The 10,210-nt window shown below is 40.3% G+C and overlaps 1 protein-coding gene across 1 annotated transcript; it reads left to right on the top strand.

The window, feature by feature from the left end:
- Window positions 1-25: 25 nt before the first annotated feature.
- On the top strand, window positions 26-9,492 carry coro1b (coronin, actin binding protein, 1B). Its single transcript, XM_076971971.1, has 11 exons — window positions 26-692; window positions 1,927-2,132; window positions 2,227-2,349; window positions 3,659-3,788; window positions 4,525-4,706; window positions 5,471-5,590; window positions 6,942-7,046; window positions 7,272-7,417; window positions 7,580-7,637; window positions 7,892-8,200; window positions 8,360-9,492. Exons 2-11 carry the CDS (start codon window positions 1,929-1,931, stop codon window positions 8,480-8,482), a joined length of 1,500 nt encoding a protein of 499 aa, XP_076828086.1. The 5' UTR covers window positions 26-692; window positions 1,927-1,928; the 3' UTR covers window positions 8,483-9,492.
- The last annotated feature ends 718 nt before the right edge of the window (window positions 9,493-10,210 follow it).

The following is a 10,210-nucleotide window of genomic DNA, read 5'->3' as shown; positions in this document are numbered from 1 at the left end:
TTGAAACAGTGAGATATATACTAATCTATTTCGCCTAGTAGATTTGGGAATAAGTGACGTATACAAATTCCTTCAATTTACTGTAAACCTGAGACTTCATGTGAACTGCGCAACCAGTGACTAACAACAGGAAGTAGGCTACATTAATTCCCACGTCGAACGCACCACCGGGCTGCAATTATACTGCAGATGCAGAACTAAATCGTAACAAATTGACGATATATTTTTCCTTTTCTTATTTTTAATTAATATATGTTCATTAATCATTTATGCTTGTGGTTGTCGACGTATAATAATACTACGACAGGGACTTTTAATGCGTAAAAAAGATCTTCCAGGTGGTCGTGCTATCTTCTATCGTTTGATGCTTCATACTAGGGTGCTTAATTCTAGGCATTTTCTCAGGATTCCTTTACGCAGACTATATTCATTTCTTTTTTTATTTCCAATTGTTTTCACCAAATATTTATATTTTGAAAATATATTGGTCGAGCAAATAAGAATAGTTTTAATTATTTTTTAGTAACATAATGGATTAGTCGGAGCTCCCATAGGTTATACAGAATTCTTCCACCGGGCTTGGCTTTGCAAACTATACCCCGTCGATAAAAACAGCGTGTGCGTCGTGAGGATAAATTGACTGTTGTGTGGCATCGTTCCTGTTTTTCTATCAAACTAAAACTTAAACCAAGGTATAGTAAGCTAATAGAAGGTCTCCTGTAACATACGGTCACATTACAATAATTTTTATTTTTAAAGATAATTACGTATCATATAAGACAAGCTTTGTATTTGCCTTTGTTTTCTGAGCATCTGTTTATTTGTGTGAGTGTAATGTGCATGTGTGTGTTTATTATTGCTTTTCAATCAATGTATCATATTTGCCACAGTTGGCGTACTATAGGCTTCGCGAGAGGGTCCTGTCGGTTTATTGTGCGGAGGAAATCCTGCGCTCGCGATGCCTGCACGCGCACGATTCGTGAACGACCCATTCATTCGGCTCGTTCTCAAGTGACACTCATCCCCTATGCCATTATTCGTAGCGCTAGAGCATTAATACTTGAATATTAAATAGATCACAGGTTACATTTGTAATAAAATTGCCCTAGTCCATTACCTTATGGGATAAGGTATTTTTCAAGTGATGAGCGGTTATATTTATAGAGCAATGGTTATAAGGTTTGGTGCAATCACCTGCTTTTTAACTTACTGCCGTATGCTCAACGAACTTTGTGATTAGTTGTGATAAATTCAGACTTGTGCTAAATCGAACTTTACCATGTTCACTGTCTGGACTACGTAGTTACGAGAGCTTTTAGACTTCTAAAATACAGAGGAAATCACCCTTGCTTTTGCTTCATTACACCAGTGAACTTCATAAAGACATATTATCTATAGACCACTGTTGACCCAGTTCTCAAGGCTCGAACAGACAGTTTAGCTTTAACTTTACTCTCAGTAAGCCTGTACCATGTAATCATTATCCTTAATGTAATTGAGAGATGTGGACTTTCTAGGTGCTCCCAATAATTGTGTTAAGCATTCACCTAGATTTTTATTTTACTCAGTATTCTGCGTTTACTTGAATTGCCTTTAGCCTGCACTGAATGGCATTTCTACAGGCATTTTTATGATGCCATAAGTTTGCCACTTATCACAAGCAATGTCAAATGCCTTTACAATACTATGGATTCATTAAGTATCGAGTTGAGCAAGCGATTGACTGATTAATTGGGTGAAAGGATGATGGATGATTGTTGAGGTGCGTTTATCTAAAAACGCAAACCTGGCTAATAAACAAATGTCAGTGGGGACGAATTGGCACGAAATCATTTAAGCTACATAACGTTTATGGGATTAATCTTTATTTTATTACTAATGTTAATTATTTTGCAGAATAATTCCTTTAAATTGTCTTTTCTTCAGTTATGTCTATCAGGAGGGGCGTGGTTAGGCAGAGCAAATTTCGGCATGTGTTCGCCCAGGCATGGAAGGCGGAGCATTGCCTGGATGATGTCAGAATTACACGCGTGACGTGGGAGGGCCCACTTTGTGCAGCCAATCCAAAGTTCATTGCTATTATTGTCGAGGCAGGAGGGGGTGGAGCCTTTCTTGTATTACCACTCTCAAAGGTCAGAAAACACAATACTGTTTATATGTGTATATATATATATATATTATCGGGCAGTGCTCTTTTTGCAACAAGACATTTGTCTTCCTTTCTAGAGTGGAAGGGTGGACCAGTCCACTCCGAGCGTGTGTGGTCATGCTGCCCCTGTGCTTGATGTTCAGTGGTGTCCACATGATGATAATGTCATTGCCAGTGCATCAGAAGACTGTACCATAAAGGTTAGTGTAGTGCTCATTCTATTGCAAAACGCAAAAGGACGTTCCAACCATCAGAGGGCTGCTATTACAATGTTAATGCCCATATAAGTTTGAGATTCCTGCCTAAACTGTATGACGGGTCGACCTTTTAGATAATAAAAATATATTGTGCACTACAGCTATAAGTGCAAAACTTCAAATGCATTCTCATCATTCCAGGTAATAGAATATTATTAGTGAGAATAAATGTTTTATTTGGGTGGCATTAAAATGACAAAGATTTAATACATTTCTTGCAGCTGTGGATTCTAGTAATAAGAATACAATATCGTGAATAATACTAGTACTACTAACTACTAATACTAATGTTATTCTAGTTGTGCAGAGAATTAGTTGGTTAAAATATTTTTATTTACTTGTTAAGTTGCCTAGACTAGAAGAGCCAATTTAGCACACATGCACAGGTTTGATAAAAGCTGTATGAAAGGAACAAGCAGTATCAGCCCATGATTGTTCATGTGATTGTGCATGTGCACATGGTTGTGCATGTGAACGTGTATGTGCATGTAGTTGTGCATAGGATTGTGCATGTGCATGTGATTGTGCTTGGTGACCAGATTAGCTGCACAAGATACATGAAAGGAGGAACATTACAGTGAAGGGGGCTGCATGCAAACACTGGGAAGTCACCAATTACTTTTACGTTTTGCATGAATATTGTTAAGAAGCAACTTGTTGCGTTTGAAGTGGCATCAGAGATGATTTTGTGAGGTTGGCCCATTGTGAGTTGAGGTGATGTGATGTGATGTGATCACAAACAACCTCTGGACCCTCATTCAGCATGAAGTGTTCTGATCCACAGATCGTTAGATGGGTTAGAGATCATATCATCACAAGCCACTGGTCGGATTGTCAATCAAATTATTTTCATATTTTGAAACAGATGTTTTTTAAATTACATGCAACAAATTGCAGTTTATATTAGGCTTTCTTCAAAAGGCAAGTTTTCTAAGGTTTAACCAAAAGAGATTTTGGGTAATTGTAAGACTGTCTGCTTAGCAAAAGTGGACTTTGCTCTGAATTCTCAGGACTAAATATTTTCTTCATGAATCTATAGTTAGTAAATTAAGAAATTAAGCTGTTTAATGCTGCTGTGATAAAGAGCTTGGTGATAATTTAAAAGTAACATTTTAGTATTCTTATATACTAAATCCTGCACTGAGATATGGTATATCATACAAAACAAGTATCTGATTTGCTATAGGCCTTTGACTGTTTTATTCATTGTAAGTGTCTGATTAAGAAATCAGTTGTGCTGTGCTGATGACAGATATGGCAGATTCCTGATGGTGGTCTCACAGAACCCCTGAGTGACGCATCAGTAACCCTAGAGGGACACAGTAAAAGAGTGGGCATTTTGGCTTGGCACCCAACCGCCCTTAACATCTTGCTGACTGCAGGTAAGTGTGTGTGTGTGTGTGTGTTGTTTGTATATTTTCAAGATAAAATTATGTACTGAAACCAACCAGATTTTATTCTCTGTGTGTGTGCATATACGTGAGTGTGTGTGCATGTGTGTGCATATACGTGAGTATGTGTGCGTATGTGTGTGTGTGCGTATACGTGAGTGTGTGTGCGTGTGTGTTTGAGTGTGTGTGAGTGTGTGTGCGTGTGTGTTTGAGTGTGTGTGTGTGTGCGTATACGTGAGTGTGTGTTCCTACACTAGATGCCTATGAGTTGCTTGGATTAGCTCATTTTTATCCTAATCTTGGCTCGTTCATGTGCAAACGTTTGTTTCTTAGCTTCGAATATTGTGCCTTGTAAACACATTTTAAGTGAACGCTGTAATGCTATAGTATGTGTGTAGAATATAGAGGATAGACTGAACGTGGTCAGCCGTGTGAGTCTGGCTACACTGCATGCAAAGGCAGAAACTCCTTCCTCATCAGGCCTGTGAATTTACTGGCTCACAAGTAGCAAATGTTTTGCATTCTTTCCCAAATCCTATTACAGTCATTGCAATCCGTCCAAGTATTTGCAAGTCGGACAACAAGGCCCTGCTGGATCTAATTTGTTTGAGCCGGGTCATATCAAAAATGGAAATGTTCGAGATCTGTTGACACATAATATAAAATATATAATAAGAGGCTTTATGTATTTGAGTTTCATATTTGGGTTCTTGTGGTCTTGTTCCAGGTTGTGACAATGTCGTATGTGTTTGGGACGTTGGAACGGGTGAGTTGGTGTACGAGCTGAGAGATGCCCACCCAGACCTGATCTACAGCGTGAGCTGGAACAGAGAGGGCAGCGTGGTCTGCACTACCTGCAGGGACAAAGCTCTTCGCATCATCGACCCCCGACGTGGAACTGTCCTTAAGGTCAACCGTAATGTAGATTTGAAAAAACTAATGTAGATTACTGGGAATTACAAATCCTAGTCCCAATCCTAATGTCACTACCTCCGGGTTTATGAATTTCCCGTATTACTCCTGTGACCCTGAGAGCGTCTGGACGGAGGAATCGGGGGAGGCGGTGGTAGCGACACGTCTTTACCTTCTATTTTGATGAGAACACAAAACAAACAGAAACAGGACGAGCGCTAGCTATGACAGCCCGGAGTGTAAGGCACGCTAATGAAAACTCAGAGCGCGAGAAGCGCGTTTAACAATAATATCAATAAGGTGAGTCTCTCGAGGCACCGGGAGGGCAGAAGAGGCTCCAGCAGCAGGTCGTCGGTACAGCTGTGTTTAATGAACAGCACTGCAGGACTGGATCTGAGGGTATTTATAGACACAGAGGAATGAGACACAAGCAAGCAGCAGGTGTATGGGGGAGTGTCAGTACACAGTTGATAGTAAGGGAGGGGTATAGTGTGTGTGAGTGTGTGTGAGTGTGTGTGTGTGTGTGTGTGTGTGTGTGTGTGTGTGTGTGTGTGTGTGTGTGTGTGTGTGTGTGTGTGGGCGTCTCCCTTGAGCCAAGGGGCCGGCTCACAGTGGCAACCACAACCGACTCATCCCTAGCGGTTTTCTGCTTTGTGTAGTGTATATTTCTGTGTAGTGTATGTGTAGTGTAGTGTATGTGATTGGTGTTGTATGATTGTTGTATTCCCCCCCCCCCCCCCCCCCCCCCACCCCCTACCCAGGTGCGGGACAAGGCCCATGAGGGTACCAGGCCAATGAGGGCCGTTTTCCTGGCTGACGGGAAGATCCTGACAACTGGATTTAGCCGTATGAGTGAGAGACAGCTAGCTCTCTGGGATACGGTACGACGAGATAACAGTAACTTTATAGCAATAGAAAAATGTACAAATCATGGCACTTGGGCAGAAAGACCCATTCAAAAGAACAGTTTGTATTTGGATTGGGCAGCCCGTCCCATTTCCTAAGTGAAAGCACACAGAAGAGAAAAAAACAAAATACATGACATTAGTAGCATTAACATTACATGTAACATTCAAATGACAGAAAAGTCAACACTACAGTATTCTCATCTTTCACCAGACAACCACTGTCAAACATATTGTGGGCATTTATGGATAGAACTATCATAGTAATACTTGTAGAAGTATGTACAGTATGGGAAAAGTTGGTGCGGTTGCTGTGGATTTCAGAACATCACAGGCCTTCAGCAGTTCTTTGGTGGCCCGGTGCTGACCTGGAGTACAGTTGCTCTCCATCGTCTTCTCTTCTACTCGTGTTTCTGTTTTTGGAAGCGCATGGCCGTGTAGCGTACTCCTCTGACTCACGTCTCCGGTGATAGCTTGCTGCGTTCCACTTTCTCTCGGGTTTCTTCATATTTCAAATGTAGGTCATAGATTTTCTTGTCTTTCGTGTTCTTGTAGCTCTGCAGTGTCTTGCTGATGGTTCTCAATTGGGCTTTGTGTCGACCCTCAGTAATACAAGAAATGAGCTCGCCTGTAAAATCCGCCATGGTATTTGACAGCTTGACATCATGACCATGAAAAGATGGCTGATGCCGTTTGCTGTTCTACTCGTTACCATCGGTGCCTGGATTCACTCGAAGGTGTTTAACGGCACTACAGCAGTGTCACGCTCGAGCGTTTCCATATAATCATCACTGGACAGAAAACCCCCCTTTTATCTGTTTAATGTCTTCCATCCTCTTGCTGGTCATGTCCTTCCCGCCATGCTCGTATTTTTGTCACCATGGTGGCCAAGGATGCATCTGCTCTATGCACTAGTAATATTATTTTCATCTCAGGATTTGTTACGGTTTACTTTCATGTCGGTATCCTCATTGGATGTTTGCAGATGCATGATTTTCTCCTTGTTAATGTTAATGTTTTCAGTCCCCTTTTAAACCAGGCTGTTGAGGTTTCTGAGCTGAGGCCTCATTCCCAGTTTCTGTTACTGAGACAGACATGCCCTTTGAAATATTGCCAAAATTAGTGCCATCATGTGACAGGAAATCAGGAGGCACAAGTGGTACTTGAGGCGTTCAACCTTAAATTTATCTGTATATTTTATGCTTATCTGAGATATGGAATTAGTTTATCCTAAATGTACCTTAGGTACCAGTAAAAATACCAGTAATGAGCACTGTCACTCTTATTTTGTTCTGTGTTTGTGTTTGGTGTGTGTGTGTGTGACTAGAGCGATCTCTCTGAACCAATGGCTGTTCAGGAAATGGACACCAGTAACGGAGTTCTACTTCCTTTCTACGACCCAGACACAAACATGGTCTACCTCTGTGGAAAGGTAAAATCTTCCCAAACCTGTACTATTACTTTTAATCTAGACTGTAAGGTTCTAATTGCTGAAAATTGTTACAACATCATTATGAAGCAACTGCATAACTTTAGCTAATATTTTATAGCTGATATGTAAATAAATATACTAAGAAGACCTACATGATTCAACGTCCTAACCCTAACTTACTTTCACCTCTTATATTCTCGTTATCCATGGTCATTTGTTTCGCAGGGGGACTGCACTATTCGCTACTTCGAGGTAACCGACGAGTCACCCTATGTTCACTTCCTCAGTCTCTACAGCAGCAAGGAGCCTCAGAGAGGGGCCGGTTTCCTCAGCAAGCGAGGAGTGGATGTTAACAAGTGCGAGATAGCCAGGTCGATATTTCATCTGGAGATGTAATGAGATGAAATGATAGAAAAACAAAGAACAGAGTGCAGTAATTATAAAGTCAATGGCCTGCTGTTGTGGGCAATAATTTCTCATCTTTTACTTACTTACGAACTTCATTAATTTGTATTTGTTTGGTTCTCTGCCAGGTTCTTTAAGCTTCATGAAAGGAAAGTGGAACCTATCTCCATGACTGTGCCAAGAAAGGTAAAACTAAGTTTCTGGTTTTTATATATATATATATATATATATATATATATATATATATATATATATATATATATATATATATATATATATATATATATATATATATGTATAATTGTGCCATATTGACAGCAAGCAAAGCTGAGACATGCTTAGACAAATTTCCTTTAAATGAAACCATTACCATGTCATACAGAGGTATGTATGTAACGGCTACACACCCAGAATATACTTGTTCTGTAACTGGCCCCCAGTCAGACCTGTTCCAGGGGGATTTGTACCCTGACACAGCGGGATTAGAGCCCTCCCTTCTAGCTGAAGACTGGATAGCAGGACAGGACGCTCCTCCCGTCTTAGTCTCCTTGAGTGGAGGCTACACGGCTCCTCCTTCCAAATGCAACACACTCCGCGGGAGACCCAAACTGCTACCTCAGGGTGACTCGGCTAACTCCACTGGAACCGGACAAACAAACGTTACCTCCAGAGAGACAGGAGGCGAGGGGATGGAGCAGGTAGATGTTGGGCGGGAAACCGAAGGAACGATGGAGAGATGTAGAAGAGAGGTAAGAACACAGCCTGGGTTACAGTAATGTGGGTCATTAGTCAAAGTAATCAAAACAAACGTGTCCATTTGAACCACATCGTTTCAGGACGTTTTAATTTTTCTGGTGCTTATAAGCATCCCTCTCATTGTCTGTCTCTCTTCCTGATTCTCTCCGCAGGATGACCCGCTGGCTGACATCTTGACAGAAATCCGGGCTCTTCGTGCTTTGGTGTTAGCTCAGGGTCATAGGATCGATATACTGGAGAGACAGGTAGCCCGCATTGACGATGGAGATGTGTGATATACATGACTGCATACATACCACAGCCTTACCCTAATCTACAGTAGCTTTACATCACAGTGAAGGTTCATGGGAAATGTAGTTCAACACCTTTAATGTAATATTTTTATTTTTTAAAGACCATTACAATTCTGTGCTCTGATTGGGTTATTTATCATACATTAATGAAGCACTATACAAAACTAACACTGCTATAAAGTAAACAAAATGCTGACATAAAATTAAACATTGTAGCTCGTACTGTGCATTGAACTAGGGCTAACCCTAGGTACTGACTCCAGCTGCTAATTGTAATTCTAAACACAATCTTATTTGCAAGTGTTGCCTTCTGCTTACATACTGAAGGGCTTGTTGCTTCAGCCAAAATACTTGGCTGAAGTATATCTGCATTCAGTTGTATGAACTCAACACAGACTTTGAAGGGTGAGGGCTTTTGAGGGTAACAACACAATCCCACATGCTGTAACCTTTAGTAGCATATACTCCTGACTGGAACTTGTGATGATGCAGATCTACATACGCTTGCCAGCACAGTTTCAGTTATCTTTTCTACTATTTAAATAATCAGACTTGACAAGCGTAACTCTTTTTGACATTTGTTGTGGAAGTTAGCTAGTGTACTTTATTATATAACAATAGGGACTGTGTTTTGTGTAGTAAGGCTTTGTGGGTTGTCTGTATGAATACTAAAGCTATGTAGCATCGGAGATTGTTAGGAACTAAAACCGCGATTCTGCTTATATGGAATTTCTATCTGCGGTAATGCATATAGTGATTCATACTTATTAGATTTTTGATGGATGGATGATGCTTATTTGTTAAACTTTGTTCCCCCTGTTTACACCTATCTGTGTGTGCACTACAATCAGGGATGTTTAACTCATCCTCTTTTGTTGTTTGTTTACATTTAACATTATTTCCTGTACATGCTATAAAGTAACGTAAATATGTGTTTTTCTTGACTAGATTTTTCGTTTCAAATAAAAGCCAGAAGGGCAATCCACCACCGACTCTCCACGAGCCTCTCTGGTCTGCTGCATCTCTGTGGTCCCTTTTTCATTGGGTATATGTTATTATATTAGATCAGTTATTATATGGGTGCATTATGAAAATACAGTTGAAGTGGCTATTACACTAATGTGCAAAGAATACATTAGCAATCCAAGTCATGGACATTTTTAACAGATTCTCCTGTTTATAGTATTTATTATTCATTTTTGAATTTAAATTAACCCTTAAATTTTATAATGTAATAATTTACTTAAGAATAAATGTATTCTAATAATTTAAAAATAATATCAGTGCAAATTCATTTATGCGAGTGAGATGGTGTCAATTTCACAGGATTACGTTAGATGCGGTTGGATGTTCCTTACACTCAAGAGCGATCACTCTGCACAGAGCACACGTGAAGGAAACGTCCATAAACCATGCAGGCACTTTAATGGCCAGCCTAGTTATACCACGACACCGCAGAATATCAGATTAACTACCTCAATAATACAGAATGTAGAGGTTGGTTAAGAAAAGACACTGGAGAGTCAATTCATGCAAATCACAAGAGGAAACACTCAATTATGTTGTAGCGAGATGCTCTGCTCCTGTTCCAGTGTTCACCTTTGGTTTCTAGAGGTCAGGCAGCCATTGTCTAATTAACAAATGCTTCTGTGATTTGTTGCCCTGTTGTGTCAGATCGTCTTTAGTACGCTGCTCACTAAACTCTGAATA

The sequence above is a fragment of the Brachyhypopomus gauderio genome, chromosome 14 (assembly GCF_052324685.1).
Source record: "Brachyhypopomus gauderio isolate BG-103 chromosome 14, BGAUD_0.2, whole genome shotgun sequence".
Taxonomy (NCBI): domain Eukaryota; kingdom Metazoa; phylum Chordata; class Actinopteri; order Gymnotiformes; family Hypopomidae; genus Brachyhypopomus; species Brachyhypopomus gauderio.
The sequence above is the reverse complement of the archived record's forward strand: the minus strand, read 5'-3'. Positions and strand labels throughout refer to the sequence as shown.

Coding starts and splice junctions, on each gene's coding strand:
- coro1b (XM_076971971.1), top strand. CDS start 1,929: ATGTCTATCAGGAGGGGCGTGGTTAGGCAGAGCAAATTTCGGCATGTG. Junction 2,133..2,226: donor TTGTATTACCACTCTCAAAG/GTCAGAAAACAC, acceptor CTTCCTTTCTAG/AGTGGAAGGGTGGACCAGTC. Junction 8,201..8,359: donor TGGAGAGATGTAGAAGAGAG/GTAAGAACACAG, acceptor TTCTCTCCGCAG/GATGACCCGCTGGCTGACAT.